At 36.7% G+C, this 19594-nt stretch overlaps 1 protein-coding gene across 1 annotated transcript in view; it reads right to left on the bottom strand.

Moving 5' to 3' along the window:
• Positions 1–14638, bottom strand: part of METTL8 (methyltransferase 8, tRNA N3-cytidine) — a 99254-nt gene extending 84616 nt beyond the window's left edge. Inside the window, exons 1-2 of the mRNA XM_060152663.1 lie at positions 14569–14638; positions 11602–11756 (exon numbers count right to left, since the gene is read on the bottom strand). Coding sequence (XP_060008646.1) covers positions 11602–11756; positions 14569–14598 — 185 coding nt within the window. The 5' untranslated portion in view covers positions 14599–14638. The remainder of the gene's footprint in view (positions 1–11601; positions 11757–14568) is intronic.
• Positions 14639–19594: the final 4956 nt, after the last annotated feature.

The raw sequence follows: 19594 nt of genomic DNA, 5'->3' as shown, positions 1-19594 counted from the left end.
AAAGCTGCACACTGAAGTCTGATGAATGACTTGTAGAAAAGTACTTGTATGATTGTTTGCATTGTGAACTAAATTACATGCTTTTCTCATGGAATGCTATTTTTACTTGAAAGAGCAACTGTAGACAAACTATAGCTATTCAGACTTGAGTATTCGGCATCTTAAAAGTAAACAAAATCAGCCTATCACTTTAAGAAAAGAAAAAGTATTTGCTGTCAAAGATAAATTTTGTGCTTTCAAGCAAAAATTAGGATTTTGGAAAGGTTGTTTCCACCACGAGTTTGATAGCTCCCAATACTTAAGAGATTTTTCCTGATGGGAATAATGGTGTATTAACAAATGTGATTTTTGAATATTGTATAATGAAATGTGTCATCTGAATTTACATAAAACAGGGAACTAAACTTTCCAAATTATCCATACATGATGTCATAAAATGATGCATAGGTAAAAAAAAAATTCAAAATATAAGGTGTGGGCTTCCCTGGTGGCGCAGTGGTTAAGAATCTGCCTGTCAATTCAGGGGGCACGGGTTTGAGCCCTGGTCTGGGAAGATCCCACATGCCACGGAGCAACTAAGTCTGTACACCACAACTACTGAGCCTGCGCTCTAGAGCCCATGAGCCACAACTACTGCAGCCTGCACGCCTAGAGCCTGTGCTCCGCAACAAGAGAAGCCACCGCAATGAGAAGCCCGCACAACGCAACGAAGAGTAGCCCCTACTCACCGCAACTAGAGAAAAACGGGGCACAGCAACAAAGACCCAACGCAGCCAAAAATAAATAAATAAAATAAATAAATTTATTTTTAAAAAAAGTATAAGGTGTAACAATGGATTATAATATAGCACAATACCAAAAGTTCATTGATATGGTTTCATATTCCATATTGCAACTAAGAAACTGCTGCTGCTGAGATTTAATGTAGTATCAAGAAAAATATGGGGGGGCTTCCCTGGTGGCACAGTGGTTAAGAATCCACCTGCCAGTGCAGGGGACACAGGTTCGGGCCCTGGTCCGGGAAGATCCCACATGCTGCGGAGCAACTAAGTCCATGTGCCACAACTACTTAGACTGCGCTCTAGAGCCTGTGAGCCACAACTAGTGAAGCAAGCCTGCGCACCTAGAGCCCGTGCTCTGCAACAAGAGAAGCCACCACAATTAGACCCCCATGCACCACAATGAAGAATAGCCCCTGCTTGCCGCAATTAGAGAAAGCCCGCGTGCAGCAACGAAGACCCAACACAGCCAAAAATAAAGAAATAAATATTTTTTAAAAAGGAAAGAAAAATATGGGGAATTCCCAGGTGGTCCAGTGGTTAGGACTCCTGCGCTTTCACTGCCGAGGGCCAGGGTTCAATCCCAGGTCAGGGAACTAAGATCCCACAAGATGTGGGGCACAACTAAAAAAAAAAAGAAAAATATCTAAAATTATCTTAAGATGCTATTATAACACTCCTCTCTTTTACAAGTACATATCTGTGTGAGGCCAAGTTTCCTTCATATAATTCAACCTAAACAACATTACACAAAAGATTAAATGAAGAAGCACATGTGAGAATCCAGCTTTTTCCATTAAGCCAGACATTAGAGAGACTTACAAACATTTAAAACAATGCACTCCTTGCACTATATTTTTGGGGAGCAAATAGATATTTTCATGAAAATATGAATTTATGTTAACATGTAATGTTTATTATTGTTTTAAAATTAATTAATATTTTACTGTTCAGTTTCAATCCCTAATATTGAACATATCAATAGATATAATCCACATAAATAAAAGGTCTTTGGGGTCCTCAATGATTTAACAGTGTACAGGGGTTCTAAGACCAAAATGTTTGAAACTATTGCTCTAAAATAACATACAAAAAATAATCAAAAGATGTATAGCCAAAAAGCCAGTAGAGAAAAATAAAAGAACAGATGAGACAAAAAATAAACAGAAATATAACCAGATTGTATTAACTTACACTGCTACCAGGATACGGTGTTATCTTAAATTTCTCTCTCTCTTTTTCTTTCTTTTTTGGTGTTATTTTAGTAGCTCTAAAAAGGTACCAAATTGTTTCGATTTGTATTTCTTTTACTGTTGTATATTTTCCCATATGTTCACATGTACTTCCTTCTGGGTCAATCTTTTATGTCTGTTGCCAATTTATCCATATAACAAAAGGTTTTCATGCTTTTCTAACAATATAACAAATATTCAAATGTTAATCTTGATGTATGGCAGTGGAAAGTAATTTATATTTTCTATGTCTCTTAGTTTTTGTATTAGTAAAATAAATGTAATAGTTCTCAAAACAGTGTACAATTAAGACTATGTACTTTGAAATTATAATTATCCTATTTCATCAAATCTAGGATACCATTATTTTCTGTACCTTTCTTCTTTCTGTAAGAAAGAAAAAAACACTTCCAATTACAATTGTAAGATGCCATCAATTTTAAGAAATGCCATGACTTCACAGAGATGTTAATCGGTAAAAAAAAGGTCTCGGATAAAATATAGTTGTTATAGGTAAATCAGAGAATAATTGAAGTAACTTCAGTTAAATCTTTTCTACTATTGACACTAATTTATATTTCTGAGTCCTGGCTTTCCACTTATCTTTTTTGGCCATAATAAATATTTCAGTTGATTATTTTTATTAGTAATTCAGTTTCTTACTTAGGAATGAATGACATACAAAAGACACACAGAAAGAACCAATGCCTTCCCACTTCTGCATACAAGAGATAGAGGTCACAGCTGCTGGAAAAAAAACAATATTTACTTCTCTCATTAGACATTTATTGACAACCTATAACTATTAGGCACTGGGCTGTGAACTGGGGACACGAAAATGAAGAAGATTTGGTAGAACTCAAAACTGTTAGGAAGACGAGGAGTTGTAATTGATTATTAAAGAACAAAGACTTTATCAGATAGACAGTAAGATGAGAATATGTACATGGGGGGCATTCTTTTAAAAAACTCAAAATTCAAATAATACTAATGCTTATAAAATACGAAGTTTCATCTCTACCCTACTTCTTATCCCCATGTCCATCCCTGAGATAAACAGTGTTATCAGTATGATGTGGACCTTTCCAGACATTTCTCTGTGTATATAAAAACAAAGATATGTATATACTGTAGCACATGTATAGAAATTCCTTAATAAAAATGAGGCCATACTAGAGATACTTTTCTGCAACTTGCTCTTTCTGTTTAACGACATACCATAGCCATCTCTTGATATCAATACACATGGATCTCTCTTATTTTTATTAACTGCTACATTGTTTCCCGATGTATGGATGTAACCATATTTTTTAATGGCTTTATTGAGGTATAACTGACATACCGCACATATTTAAAGTATATGATCTGATACATTTTGACAAATGTAATATGCGTGAAAACGTCACCACAACCAAGTTAATGAATATATCCATTACTCTCAAGTTTTCTGGTGCACCTTTGTAATCCCTCCCTTCCACCTCTCCCCTTCTCGCCACACCCGCCTCCTGCTTCACTAACAACCACTGATCTGTTGTCGGCCTCTATAGATTAGTTTGCATTTTCCAGTACAGTAAAAGTAAAGTACATACTCTTTATTTCTAGCTTCTTTCACTCAGCATAATTATTTTGAAATTCATTCATGTCGTTGTGTGTATCAATAGTTTCATTCCTTTTTTATTAGTAGTGTTCATTATATAGATATACCACAATTTGTTTATCCATTTACTTGTTGATGGACATTTGGGTTGTTGCCAAATTTGACTATTACACATAAAGCTATGAACAATCATGCAAAAGTCTTTGTATGCTTTCTTTTCTCTTGGATAAATATCTAGGAATGGAATGGCTGAATCATATAGAGGTTGTATGTTTAATTTTTTAAGAAACTGCCAAGCTGTTTTCCAAAGTGGTTGCACCATTTTATATTCCCACCAGCAGTGTATGAAAATTCCAGTTCCTCTACATCTTCACCAACAGTATTGGTACAGTATTTTGAATTTTAGCTGTTCTAATAAATGTTTGGTAGTATTTCACTGTGACTTTAATTTGCACTTCCCTAATGACTACTGATGTTTGAGCATCTTTTCATATGCTTGTTATCAGTGTATCTTCTTAGGTGAAGTGTCTGTTCAATATTTTGCCCATTTTTATTGGGTTGTTTATCGAATTTTGAGAGCTTTTTATATATTCTGATTTTATTCTTTTATCAGTCATAAAAATAAGCAAAATATTGATATATGCAACAACATGCATAAACCTAAAAATAATGATCCTTAGTAAAAGAGGCCAGAAAAAAAAGAGTATATATTGTGATTCCCTTTACATAAAATATTGGAAAATGCAAACTAATCCATAGTGCATGCTATGTTCTTTCTCCCCTCCTTCCTTCTTTCCTCTCTGGTTTGTTGGCAGACAAATTCTCTTGACACCAAACCTTACTCAGGTTTATCTTTCTCTGCAAGCTTAGTTTGAAGGCTGGGTATTATGTATCCTCTGCACTTTTCTGTAATCTGAGGGTGTCAGAGGTGGGGGAGAAGGGGGAACTCCACTGGGTAGTTGGCAGCCTTTATTCTATGAGGGTCTGGGTCTGCTTTTTTTTTTTTTTTTTTTTTGAGATTTATTAAGTCCTATCTATGCTAGGTTTCACTTATCTAGTTAGGATGTGTCCTATTCCTAAGGGGGCTTCCCTTGGGCTTTGGATAGTTTCAATTCAGCATGGAACTCTGGAAAATGGTGAGCCCCATGATTTTCCCTGCTCACTAAGACCTCAAATTTTTCTGTGATAGGTAAGAACATTTATTTTCAAGGGCTCTTTCTCAACATTTGCCAGGGCTGCCTAATGAGTATTAGTAATGATTTGTCAGCTGACCTTTCCCTAGTACTGCTTCTGAGGGATAAAGATAGGGTTAGGAGCCACTCTGGGCCACACATGAATCTATAGTTTCTTTCCTTGGTCACTAATTGTCTATGTATGAACAGTATGAACTCTTGTAGTTGCTGTTGGCATAGTTTTTGCTTGCTTTTACTACTTCTTATTCATTTTGTTGGAGGAGGAATACTTTGTTTTTCAGATTCATTCCATCTTCTTTACCCGGAGGACTCAAGCTTATTAGTGAAACAGACTAGAGCTCCTTTAGAGCAGTGATCATCTGCTGTTCCTCTCTTGAGTACTGCTCTGAACCTAGCCCAGTGATGGGTACATGTCAATATAACAAAAATGCTAAGGAAAAAAGATATCATTTCATGTTCTATAATGGTTAACTCTACGTGTCCTGACAACAGAGCCTGATTAATTCTCCTAAAATACTTCTTTTGTCACACCATTTACCCAGTTTCAAAATGTGAAACCTCTCTTCCAAGTGGGCTGGTCTATTTGCTTGCTTTTGTACACGAAATATACCTCGTGTACAATGCAGATCTTTGCTCATGTCTAGAACAAAAGGGTTTTCACTATTTAAATCCTCCTCATCCTTAGAGCCCAGGTTAAATCCTACCTGCCTTATGAAATCTTATTGACTTTCTTACATCCCCATCTCAAAAATCTCTTCCTATTCTGAAGACTATTCCTATGGTCTTCACTGTCTTCACTGTATGACCCTGCATAGTCCTCTATACTGTTTATTTATTCATTGGTATATATCTCAACTCTCCATCTTATAATAATAACAAGAATGATGCCTTTTAGGGAGCTTACTACTACTAAGTGTTTTACATATTTATTTCCTTTAATACTCACAACACCTCATGAAAAAAACTTGCTCAAATTCCTCAAATTCTAACCCTGGAAAGGGGTAGAGTCAGGGCTTAAATTCAGATTTTTTGGGTTCTGAAGCCCATGTTTAGCTATGATATTTTTTAAATTTATTTTTTATTTATTTATTTTTTATAGCTATGATAGTAACTCTCAGTCTAGCTGTAAATTTCAAGTAGACATGAATTGGATCTCCTATTTCTCTACATTGATTCACTTATTCAAACAAACTTATTGGGTGCCTATAATATAGAGAATATAGCAATGAAACAGATATAAGCTAAGTTCTTCTCTGAAGAGTCATATAATCTAATAATGAAGATAAAACAGACACATAAGTAACTAAAGTACATGTTAGGAAATGGTAATAATAATAATACAGCTAATTCTTATGTGTTGCTTATTTATCATGTATATACAATTTATATTATAATATATATATACTAATTCAACCCTTACAAGAACTCTATGAGGTTAATATTACTATTATTATCCCATTTTAGAGATGAGGAAACTGAGGCACAAAGAGATTAAGTAACTTCCTAAAGTTAGACATGTAGACTGCCCCTTTTAACATCTAGATTGCCTCTCATGACAAATTACTGTATAAAGAAAATTCAGACTATATAGTAAGAAAGAATTCTTGATACCTGAACTCTATTGGGATGCTGGAAACAGTCAGTTATTTAAATGGGTTATGTAATAGAAAGTCATGTTACAGGATATAGGTCTTGCCTTGGATCTACAGAGAATCACTTAGCTCAGTGCTTTTAAACTAAAGGTCATGACCCTTTCAGTGAGTCATGAAATCAATTTAGTTAGTCCATCTACATTTAAAAAGAGAAAAAAACAAAAATGGAGCAGAAAAGAACAAATGGAAACTCTGAGTGCATGTCTTACATGGCAAAACTGCATAGGAAACTTCTGTTCCTGTTTCATATATGTGCATGTGTTATACGTACAGGTACTGTTCCATGATGTAAACTGTTCTCCTTACTGTGGGTCATGCCAAAAAGCTTGAAAGCTGCTGGCCTAGCTGATTTAGTTATATGATAATACAAGTGCTTACTGCTTCCTTATAAATTTCGGGGGTCCCCTGAAAAGTTCCTATACACTTAAACCAGGAGCAGCGTGGAATAAGGAATGATTCTTCCAAGTAACCGTGTAATTTGCTCAATACAGACAGATGTCTGGGCCATGTCTCACAAGCACTCTGAATATAGTTTCATGTCAGTACCCCCCAAATTGATAAATGTACTAAGTATAACTAAAAGACTATAAGTGGAATACAAAATGATTTAGTCACTGTGGAAAAGTTTGGCGGTTCTGCAAAAAGTTAAATGTAGAATTACCACATGACCCCACAGTTCCATTCCTAGGTGACTCAAACAAGTACATGTACACACATGTTCACAGCAGCTCTGTTCACAAGAGCCAAAAGGTGGAAATAGCTTAAATGTCCATCAGTGAATGAGTGGATAAACCAACTGTGGTATATACATACAATGGAATACCATTCTGTCATAAAAATGAATCAAGTACCGATACATGCTACAATATGGATGGACCTCCAAGACTTTATGCTAAGGGAAAGAAGCCAGACACAGAAGATCACATATTGTATAATCTCATTTATACGAAATATGCAGAAGAGGTAATTCTCTAGAGACGAACACAGATTGGTGGTTGCCAGGGGCTGGGAACTGTAGCATGAGTGTAAGAGGCCTAATGGATAAGGGATTTTACTTTAGAGTTATGGAAATGTTTTGGAACGATGCTGGTTGCACAAAATCGTGAATGTAATTAATGCCACTGAACTGTTCACCTAAAATGGTTAATTTTATGTTATGTGAAATTCACTTAACTAAACTATTAAGAATTAAGAGCCTATAGGCAGATGTAAATACTAGTAATATCCAGAATCTGGAGGGCAAATATTACTCAGGATATAGAAACTGAAGAAAAACGGTATTTTTATTTTTTCTCAAAAAATTTTTAACAAGAGGTTCATGTATAGAGTAAATAGTTCTTATTAACTAAACTAGAGGCTAAAGGGAAAAATGAACTGTACACAATTCTGATCAACATCTCTGAGAGAAAACTGACATGTACTTGTTAAGAGACTTCTTAAAAATCAAAATTCAGCATGAGGAGACATTATTCTTAAATATAAAGGAGGAAATAAGGAAGGAAGTGAGAACTTTTAGACAGAACTTTGGACTTGAAGTAAGGAGAAAGTAAACCAGTCTTCTGGTTTTCAGTTTAATTTACTTATCTTCTCTTCAAGCAAAAAAATGGGGGGAACTGGGGTGGGGGACATGGGAAGGTGATGTGAAGCAACTACTTTCCTCTTCCCTTGGAGAAAATTATTATTTTTTTATTATTACAGTATGTATCTGTTTTGGAGAGAGTTCACTAGAGGTATCCTGCACAGGCAGGGTAACTTCTTTGGGGGTCTGCTATGGAGAAGGATGGCTGTAGAGATCAGATCAAGGTTTTTCAAACTCTGGTCAGCTGAACCCTAAAGGTCCTCTAGGCTGCTAGAGGGAGGGAGGGGTGGGAGAGGAAAAGGGAAGTGGAGCTGTCAATGCCCCAAGCCTCTATGACCACTTCACTTCACTCAGAGTAGGTTTGTTTTTACCTTTTAAATATTGGGATTCTATGTTAAGCCTTCACTTGGAAAAAAAATTCTACTGAAGTTTGAAACCATTGGACTGCATCAAGGATTCCTAAACCTGGTAGCTCAACAGAATTACTAAAAGAACTTTTTCAAATTACAAATTCCTGGGCCATACCTCAAGGGATTCTTGTGCAGCAGCCCTAAGCTAGCCCACAGTGTTTGAGAGGCACTGAACCAGATGACCCTTGCTTCCCTGAGAGCCTATGACAAAACAGAACTTAAATGGGCAGGCAGGAATCTTGGGCAAAAAAGCTAGTGATAGCAAATGGAAAAAGAAATGTAGACAACTAAATCACTAGAGTCTACTGACAAAAAACAAAACAAAAAACCTGGCAAATGAGGAGCTTGCCTAGGACCAGAAGTTCCTCTGGAGGTTTAACTGTTTGACAATTATCTCACAGCCTATTATAACTGTCCAAATTGGTGATGATAGTCAAAATGGTTTAACTTAGTAACTGTCCAAGAAAGTATAATGTCGGCCACACATGTAATTTAAAATTTTCTCGTAGCCATGATAAAAAAGTGAAAAGGAAATTAATTTTAATAAAATACTGTAATTCAACATATCCAAAATAATATCATTTTAACATTTACTGAATAATTAAGTACCAAAATTATTAATGATATACTTTACCTTTTACTTGTATTAAATCTTCAAAATGTTATAGCACATCTGAATTCAGACTAACCAGGTTTCAAGTGCTCAAAAACCATATGTGGGTAGGGGCCACCATATTGTATAGTGCAGGACTAATTAATAAAGTCAATCTATTTACTTTTAAAATTGATATTCTGTTGCAATATAAACATAGAAAGTCCATGAATTACTTTCCCAGCCCTAGAGGTCCTGCTCCCAAGGCTAGTCAGATAACAATCTTGTCTGCAGATATTATACCCAACCTCACATCTTCAGCCCTGACTGCTCTCTCTTCCTAGCAGTGGAGTCTATGTTCTGGACATTTTTCTCAGGATGTCCCTCTCTGAAAACCTATTCAAAATATCTAAAATTAAATGCACCATCTTTATTCCAAAATAAAAAATCAATTTACCTCTGATTTTGTCTAATACCTATATCTGTTATGAGCACTCATATACAAGTCTTTATGTGGACATATATTTTCATTTATTCTGGTAAATACCTAGGAGTGGGTGGAATTGCTGTGTCATATGATAAGTGTATATTTAACTTTATAAGAAACCACCTGTTTGACATAGAGAACAAACCAGTGGTTACCAGGGGGAGAGAGAAGAGGGAGGGGCAATATAGGGGTAGGGAATTAAGAGTTACAAACTATTATGTATAAAATAAGCTACAAGGATGAGAATATAGCCAATATTTTGTAACTATAAATGGAGTATAACCTTTAAAAATTGTGAATCACTATACTTTATACCTGTAACTTATATAATATTGTACATCAACTATACTTCAATTTAAAAAAAGAAGATAAAAACAAAACAAACAAAAAAAAAGGGCTTCCCTGGTGGCGCAGTGGTTGAGAGTCCGCCTGCCAATGCAGGGGACATGGGTTCGTGCCCCGGTCTGGGAAGATCCCACATGCCGCGGAGCGGCTGGGCCCGTGAGCCATGGCTGCTGGGCCTGCACGTCCGGAGCCTGTGCTCCGCAACGGGAAAGGCCACAACAGTGAGAGGCCCGCATAATGCAAAAAAAAACAAAAAACAAACAAACAAAACAAGAAGATAAACCACCTGTTTTTCTTCTATTATATTTAAAAAAAATCAATTTACCTCTTGATTTTCCTATTTCTATTAGTCATCTAGGATCAAACCTTCCAAGTCAAATGTTTCCTTTTCCTTTATTTTACAAAAGCACCAAGTTCTATTTTTTCTTCCCTTACAATCTCTCTCTCATTTTCCCTTTTCTGCTTCTAGTTCTACCTGCTGATCTATCCTTATACTGTTATACAAATACTTATACTTAATATACCATGTATAATGAACGCCATTTCTCTTTAGTGGCTCTGTAATACCTTTCACTTCAGGTGTGAATTTAAGACCACACACAATCTTGCTCCTACCCCACACCTGGTCTATTACCATTCCAACCTTATCATTTACCAATCTCCTAGAAGAGCCTTTATTTTCGGCAAACTATCCTGTTCTCCTGAATATGCCTTATACTTCCTCATCTAGGTGGATATGACTGTCTACCCACCTAGAATGCCCTTACTCCAGCTTTACCTATCTATTATTCCACAAATATTTATGTGTCAGGCACCATACTGGGTACTGGAGAAAGAATAAATATCTCAGTTTCTCCACTTAAACCTTCCTTTATATGGCTCTCGGGCCCAGCCGCTCCGCGGCATGTGGGATTCTCCCAGACCGGGGCACGAACCCGTGTCCCCTGCATCGGCAGGTGGGCTCTCAACCACTGCGCCACCAGGGAAGCCCTTGAGTTGTTCTTATACAGACCTATGCCTTATAAGAACACTCTGGGCCCTTACAATTTGCTGCCTTGTATTCCTAATTATCAGTTTTTCCTATAAATACCCATCTATCTTCACAAATAAAGGGTGGATTTCTTAAAAGCATGAATTAAGGTCAAACCAATGTGTTCTCCCTGGTGCTCAGTAAGCAGCAGGTACTGAGTTCACATTTGCTGATTGATAAGTACTTGTAAAAGAGGCAAATGGAGGGCTCTACCTAGAAAAGAAGCCCCCTCAGTGATATGCTGCCAAATCAGGATCAGAGGTGAGCAGGGAGGGCCTGCAAGAACCCAAAGCTGAGGAAAGCACTTGGGAAACTTCACTTTTCTAATTCTCTTTGCAAAGAAATTCAGAATTGGCAACATTTAAGTTGGGATCAGTTACCCTTGCTTTTAACTTCAACAACATAAGCGCTCAATTTAAAAAATCCTTTTCTGGCACTAAATGAAAATAACACTGGTGATGCTTAATGTACATACATTATATCACACCTAAAAAGATAACTTACCGGGCTTCCCTGGTGGCGCAGTGGTTGAGAGTCCGCCTGTCGATGCAGGGGACACGGGTTCGTGCCCTGGTCCGGGAAGATCCCACATGCCGCAGAGTGGCTGGGCCCGTGAGCCATGGCCGCTGAGCCTGCGCTCCGCAACGGGAGAGGCCACAACAGTAAGAGGCCCGTGTACCACAAAAAAAAAAAAAGATAACTTACCACATGTTGTGTTCAAAAACTTTGGCTGGATCAGTTAAAATCCTTGATCCCAGAGGGGCCACTGGGTGATAACTACTTCGGTATCTGTGAGGCATCTTTCTTATCCTTAGACGAGAAAAATAATTTCTCCAAATCACATTCATCCTCATCAGTACCTGGAAAGTTACAAACAGTTAATTAGTCAATATGGATTAAACGACATATTATTTATCTAAGAGCCAATAACTGGCCTAAAAGGTTTACAAGCTGAGAAAGGACATCAAAACTAAAAAATTTGAAATGAAAGATGGGCATGGTAGCTTCTTTCCTGAAGTATTTTTCAGGCCAAGAGAAGGAAAAAGAATATCTGGAGTGTCCAACATTGCCTGGCATTCTTTATAAGTCACAGCCTTGACCAACTTGGCTTTCTTTGGTATTTGCTTATATAATTTTTAGCACATGGCTAAAGCATGTAAGCCCAGAATCTGGATTTTGCATACTAAAAAGTTTTTTTAAGTGATTTTATTAGTTTGTTTTGGGAATTCTATGCAAATGTATTTCTAGGGAATATTTGATGACCACTAGACCAAAAACTCAAGTATAGGAGCAGAATAAGAAAACAAATTTTAAAAATCTCATTCCCTGGGCTGGGCTGAATAATATGAATCTTGGTAAAATAACTATATTAAGATATGATCCCAACAGTTCTTAATTCTAACAACCCTGTATACATACATTTTAAAGAATAATCAGTAATGCATTTGCAAAACAGATTTCCCTGTGCAAAACGCATGCTTAAATCCCAGCTCAAGAGGAGAATCATCATTTGATTAGCCAAATCTATCTCCATTTCTGGAGAATAACTTAAACATTTAAAGAGTATGTTATTTTAATTATGTACTGGCATATATGTCGGCTTAAAATCTTCATGGAAAAGTATAAAAAATAAGCTCTAAAGAGCTTATGTTTTCCAATAAGAATCCATTGTAATACCGCTTGGCATTTCACCCCCATTCAGTTGTTAATCGCAACATTCAGCCTAACGCTGTAAGCTGTCAGGTAGAAACGGATGATGAAAGGTGTGTATATATAATATGCATTAGAGACTATCCCAGGTGCAATCAGGCATAAAAATGACATGTATTGTACACCCTTTACCACCTTACTGAAAGTCAATGGGTTTTAAGACTATGAATTCCAAAACAAACTGCAGAATGTCAAAAACATCTCATTGTGCTTTTAAACATAAAATTCAAGATTTTCCTTTTGGGAAAAAAAGGCTTAGTTATACACACCAAAAAGACTGCAATGATTCCATTCAAATGTGACTAACAGTGATGAGAAATGAAACATTCAATAGCTAGTGCAGATCTCCTGTTTCTTATTTGTTTTTCCTTCTCCACTAAATGCAAGCTCTTTGGTGGAGGCAAATGAAATCAAATGCTCTGCCGACCACTACCTTTCCTCTGATGTGCCTTTGTTCTTTTCTCCTGTCACTGTTCCACATAAGACTAACAAAACCCTACTAGCACAATTATTTTTAGAGCTCTCTTTCTGCACTGAACATTATTCATAAAATCTTCCGTATGCTGAAGAGTAGAAATGGATTACACCTAGAAAAAGAGGCAATTCATGCTCAAAAGTATGAAATGATGTAAATGTTTTCCACCCAGGAAAGCCAAATCAAAATGAAATTTCAATCCTTCAAATAATCACGTGATACTTATCTATATCTATCTATATATAGAAGAGGAAGAGAAGGGAAAAAAAGATGTTTCTCTCACTATAAATGCCCAAGAACATCTACAGACAGCTGGAGACAAAAAGGCATAACCAGATTGGATATTAGGCAATTCAGGAAAATGTCAGAGAAGTGTGTGCCTTGCAGACCGCTAGCCCATAGAAAAACATGGTATAGCCAGGGCCTAAACATGTGGCAATTTGTCCAGCTTAGGCAGCTTTTTCTAATTAACCACACAAACATCTTTATTTCATTTATGTATTATCTACAACAGCCTTGCAATGCTCTTTATCTTTTATATTATATAAATATATAGTAAACTGTATAATAAACATAATATAGATACATAATACAACTACTTAACATAAATGCTTTCTCAAATAAATTGCAAACTTCTAAGGGCAGCACCAAGCTGCTTGTGAATTAATTGTTTGACTGACTACACAAAAATGGTACTTGTCTGACACAAATTTAATTGGAAGGAAGTTACTTCATATTTCCCAAGGTGGCTCCTTAGATCCCTGCAGTGTGGAAGAAGGAAGTGACCGAAGAGTTGACACTATACAGGCAGCTATCCAGTTATAGTCACTGCAACGATTAATAAATATGTGCTTTATGTTATGACTATCATGTTAGCTTAATGGTTACTAGGTCATGTTTCCATTTTGTGATGAGAAAAAAAGAGAAGGGCAGGGTCAGCTCCCAAAAGAATTCTGGTAGAGAAAATTGGTTTCTGCCACCAGAGAGTCCCACTCTCTTTAGGTACCCTCTATTAACTCTCTTTTGGCATACCCTAATTTGTTTGTTTGTTTTTTTTTTGGAATGCAAAGTTTATTTAAAACATCTTTATTGGAGTATAACTGCTTTACAATGGTGTGTTGGTTTCTGCTTTATAACCAAGTGAATCAGCTATACATATACATATATCCCCATATCTCCTCCCTCTTGCATCTCCCTCCCACCCTCTCTATACCACCCCTCTAGGTGGTCACAAAGCATCGAGCTGATCTCCCTGTGCTATGTGGCTGCTTCCCATTAGCTATTTATTTTACATTTGGTAGTGTATATATGTCCATGCCACTCTCTCACTTCATCCCAGCTTACCCTTCACCCTCTCCATGTCAAGTCCATTCTCTACATCTGCGTCTTTATTCCTGTCCTGCCGCTAGGTTCATCAGAACCTTTTTTTTTTAGATTCCATATATACGTGTTAGCATACGGTATTTGTTTTTCTCTTTCTGACTTACTTCACTCTGTGTGACAGACTCTAGGTCCATCCACCTCACTACAAATAACTCAATTACGTTTCTTCTTATGGTTGAGTAATATTCCATTGTATATATGTGCCACATCTTCTTTATCCATTCATCTGTCGATGGACACTTAGGTTGCTTCCATGTCCTGGCTATTGTAAACAGAGCTGCAATGAACATTGTGGTACATGACTCTTTTTGAATTATGGTTTTCTCAGGGTATATGCTCAGTAGTGGGATTGCTGGGTCGTATGGTAGTTCTATTTTTAGTTTTTTAAGGAACCTCCATGTTGTTCTCCATAGTGGCTGTATCAGTTTACATTCCCACCAACACTGCAAGAGGGTTCCCTTTCCTCCACACCCTCTCCAGCATTTATTGTTTCTAGATTTTTTGACGATGGCCATTCTGACCGGTGTGAGGTGATACCTCACTGTAGTTTTGATTTGCATTTCTCTAATGATTCGTGATGTTGAGCATTCTTTCATGTGTTTGTTGGCAATCTGTATATCTTCTTTGGAGAAATGTCTATTTAGGTCTTTGGCATACCCTAATTTGAATACAAGTTTAATTAAGATATTATTTGCATAATGAAATTGTACGGATTAGTACTTTTATTTGAAATAACACAAAGAAGCATAGCTAAAAATATTCTATTCACCCAAAAGAAGGCAGGAAAGGAAGGAGGAGAAACCAAAGATCAGATGGAACCATTAGAAAACAAATACCAAGATGACATATTTAAATCGAACCATATCAGTAATTACATTAAGTGTAAATGGATTCCAGTTAAAAGACACAGGTTGCTAATTTGTATGAAAAAGCAATACTCACCCATATACAGGTCTCCCCCACTATCCGAAAGTAGAGGATTCCTGTGAAACCTTTTGTAAGCCAAAATGGCGTAAAGCAAAAAAGCAATTACCTTAGGACACATCTTGTTAACAAAATAAATCAAGATAAAGCACAGATGCTCAAAGCTATGGCGGCTTAATGCTGGGATGCTGAGTGTAGTTCCCAGGGAAGGAGCTTGGAGGTGCCGCTCTTGATGCTCAGGGTTTGCACCGCCTCTATAACAGCTCACTGCAAAACAAACACTGAAAGCTATTTTCGGTTTTCACCTTTTTTCGTAGAAGTGAAAATCCTCTTCAGATTTCTTTCATTTAGACCAATGTAGGTCTTTCATCAAAGTGAAGGAGGTAAAGCAAACTTTCAAAAAGCAGGGCATACCTATATTGTCTATAAGAGAAGCACTTTAAAGATACAAATAGATTACAATTAAAAAAGATATGGGACCTGGTAGCCCTACAAGTATTTGGTGTTAAACATAAACTCTGCGCAATGATGACTGGGATGGTAAAAGAGCAGGACAAATATTTGAGCAGGAGAGCAGTCCTTTCTTGATTCCTTCCGGTGAGCAGGGGTTGCTGCTGACATTTCTTCTTATCTGAGGTGGTGGGATCTAGGTCTTTCCAGATCTTTCCAGTTCACCTCCAGTGTTTTAATTGCTCTGGAGATACAACAGAGCAATAAACTTGGGAAGATGCCCTTTACACCTGCTGGCATTTGAGGGTATAGGAGTGAGTTAAAGGGTTAGGAATCAGAAATTACACTTATTTAATGAAGCAACTTAGTAGCTCCACTTTTTTGTCTTTCATAATTCACATATTCAGTTGTGAAATCTGACATACATACAGACAAGTGCATAAAACACAGATGTTTAATAAACAGTCGTAAAAGAAGCAGCCCTTCAGCGTACTTGTGCTCAGCAGCCCCTGCTCCCACCTCAGACAAAAGCCCCCGCCCTGCCTGGTGCTCATTTCCTTCCTTGTGTGTCCCCAGTTTTGCCATCTACTGATGCATTCCTAAACAACACTGTTTAATTTTGCCTATTTTTGAACCTTATATAAATGGCGATCCTACTTTATATCTTCTGGGTCTTCTTGGGCTCTGTAGTACATTGAAAAAAAAGAAAACAAAAAGAGATACCATGCAAACACTGCATGAAAAAAACTAATGGAGGTATAATAATAGACAAAATAGACTTTTAAAAAGACTATTACATTTAATAATGATGAGCCAATTCATCAAGACATAAAAATCCTAAATGTACATGTACCTAATACCAGAGCTTCAAAATACACGAAGCAAAAATAGAATCTTTTAAAAGGAAAAATTAACAAATTCACGGCAATACTTGGAGATTTTAATAGCCCTCTCTCAGTAATAAACAGAACAACACTCAGAAATGAACTATCAAAAAATCAATAAGGACATAGGAGTTTCGAACATTATCAACTTGACCTGAATGACATTTATAGAAAGAGCAATATACCTAATACACATTTTTTCAACTGATCATGAACCATTTGCCAAGGCAGACCACATATGCTGAGCTATAAGACAAGTCTTAATAAATTCCAAAGTATTCAAATCATACAGAGTATGTTTTCTGACCACAATAGCAATATTAAATGTTAATATTTTTGATGAATTGACTCATTAATAAATGCCCCTCCTTATTTCTAGTAATAGTCATTTTTTTTGAAGTAAATTTTATGTATATTTTACCACAATAAAAAAACAAACCAAAAAACCTTCCTACAAAGAAAACTGGAGGCCCTGATGACTTCACTAGTGACTATCAAATGTTTAAGGAGGAAATAACACCAATCTTACACAGACTCTTTCAGAAAATAGGGGAGAGAACACTTCTCAATTTGTTTTATGAGGCCAGCATAACGTGGAAAAGTAGTACAACTGTATGAAATAAAGGTCTGAATATTGGCCAATTACAATGCAGTTTTCCCACAGACTTAGGGCTTCTCATTATAGTTCCTAGTTATCAGGTGTTTGTCAGGAATAAAACTTGCAGATATCCAAAAGAGGGAAGCCTGGTAAGAGTTTTCTAGGCATGTCTTGGTGTGCTTTAATTGCTAAGGCAGTTTGAGTTACAACAGTCCAGAGCAGAGAAATACGAAGGCAACAAGAATTTCCACAAATCCTTGTTAGGTGTTTGAGTTTTAATTTACTGTTGGAAGCACCTTAAAAGGTTTGTGGTCCTGATGCTTCACTTAACTTAGCTCAAACTGATTCTGCCATATCAAATTCTAGTCCATATAATCAAGTGGTATTTCTTTTACTTACTTTGCCTATACGTTCTCACTTTCAGCTCACCATCCTACGATGGTTCTTCCTCTCAAGTCCTATCAAGGTCAAAATGAAACAGAATGAAGAAGGAGCATGGCTTTAGGGCCATGGTCTTCTGACATCTCAACACCAAGACTCAGTCATGAATAGTCAGTTGGCTAAAGCAATCACTGAGGAACAGATCCAGAAAGGAACTGAAGCTCATATGGGTATCAGAGTGAGAGAATTTCATTATCAATTGCATTTATTATGCTATAACTACATTGGTATGCCATGCAGAGCTGACAGACTTCCTGCCAGCTTTCAGATGTAGGTAAGTGTGCGCCCATTTTAGAATACAAGGAAACAAACAAATGTATAAAATGACTTGGGTTCCACATATATATTGTATGACAAGCCAAGGAGAAGGTGGTTTTAACACTCACAAGTTTTCTGAGCTTACCACTAACACCACATTATGCTTGTAGCAAAAGCAGTAGCCTTGGTGTAGAAGGATGACTTGTAGGGAAGAGATCTCTGCCCTACCTCCAAATTTTGGCTAAATGCTTTGCTTTCCACTAAAATGTGGCCCTTTTCACAATGACTCACAGCCCTTACCATACCATACCAACAAAACTATATCATATTCTTCTGAAAAGGTAAGATGTATATAGGATATTTCATGTTTTAAGTAACTGCAAATGTTATTTTTGTAGAGTAATTGTTTTAACTACTTCTTAAATAAAAGGGATAATTTTAGTAAAAGGAAATACTGCATGCCATACATTGCAATTTGAAAAAATCTTTGAGGAAGTAAATCACCAATCCCAATTTATTTTTCATATAAATATTAATATTTTAAAAAGTTAAGTATTTACCATGTTTGAGGCCCTGTTCTAAGCACTTTACATGTATTATCTTATTTAACCTCTATTTCCCTACCAAGGGGTCCTATTTTTATACCCATATTACATAGGAAAACCTCACAGAGAATGAAGTAAAATAACTTGCTTAAAGTTACCCAACCAATAACTAATGGGGCTTCAACTTGACCCAAAGAAGTTGAATGGGAGAGCCTATGCTCTACCTTTTTTTAAAAACATCTTTGTTATGCACATATATACAATTTGCGCCCTACCTTTGTACACCACACATACAAGAAGGATCACAGTATTGACTCCCCAGTCTTTACTGGGGTTGCTAATTTGTTGTATTTGATTTAAGGAAGCCCAGAATTTCTTCCCTCCCTTCATCTTTCTCAATTTTGTTTTTTTCTCTTGGGCCTTAATCAAACAGCAAGCAATGCTACTGGGAGACACCAGTCCCCAGATGTAGGGCAGCACAGTCATTCTCTTATTCAGTACTCAAATCTCAAGGTACAGGCAAAGTGCTCTTGCATAACCTAAATAACATAACATTTTAACACCCTGTTCTTTTCACTGGTCTTTTACTTTTACTCAGTTGAGGAGTAGAGGCAAAGAAGGACTTCTTTCCCTTACTATTTAAGCTTGAGCCTAAGATTGCTTCCTCACATCTCAATACTATTGGAAGGGCACCAAAGAACTAGAGCAAATAGTACTGTTGTTTGTGTGAATCTGTAATGATTATCCTTGGAGCACTTCGCTGGCTCTGAGCTGCCTCCCTAAGAATGATTCCCAGTTGTCTCAGCTCACTGAAATCTCAGAGAAAGAAACTGCCGTTAATCATACACTAAATGCCTGCCCTTTGCTTAAAAGTTAACTTCCCTTGGATGTTTCCTGGGTTCTGAGCATCCTTTAAATGAGTAAATTAGTGAGACATTCATGTTTTTACCTTTGTAACTGTTTAGCTTTCCTTCTCTGGCTGGGAAGCTGGTACAAAGGTTTCATTCAGAGGAACAAACAACATCTAGAT

This window comes from Lagenorhynchus albirostris, chromosome 6 (genome assembly GCF_949774975.1).
Source record: "Lagenorhynchus albirostris chromosome 6, mLagAlb1.1, whole genome shotgun sequence".
Taxonomy (NCBI): Eukaryota; Metazoa; Chordata; class Mammalia; order Artiodactyla; family Delphinidae; genus Lagenorhynchus; species Lagenorhynchus albirostris.
The sequence above is the reverse complement of the archived record's forward strand: the minus strand, read 5'-3'. Positions and strand labels throughout refer to the sequence as shown.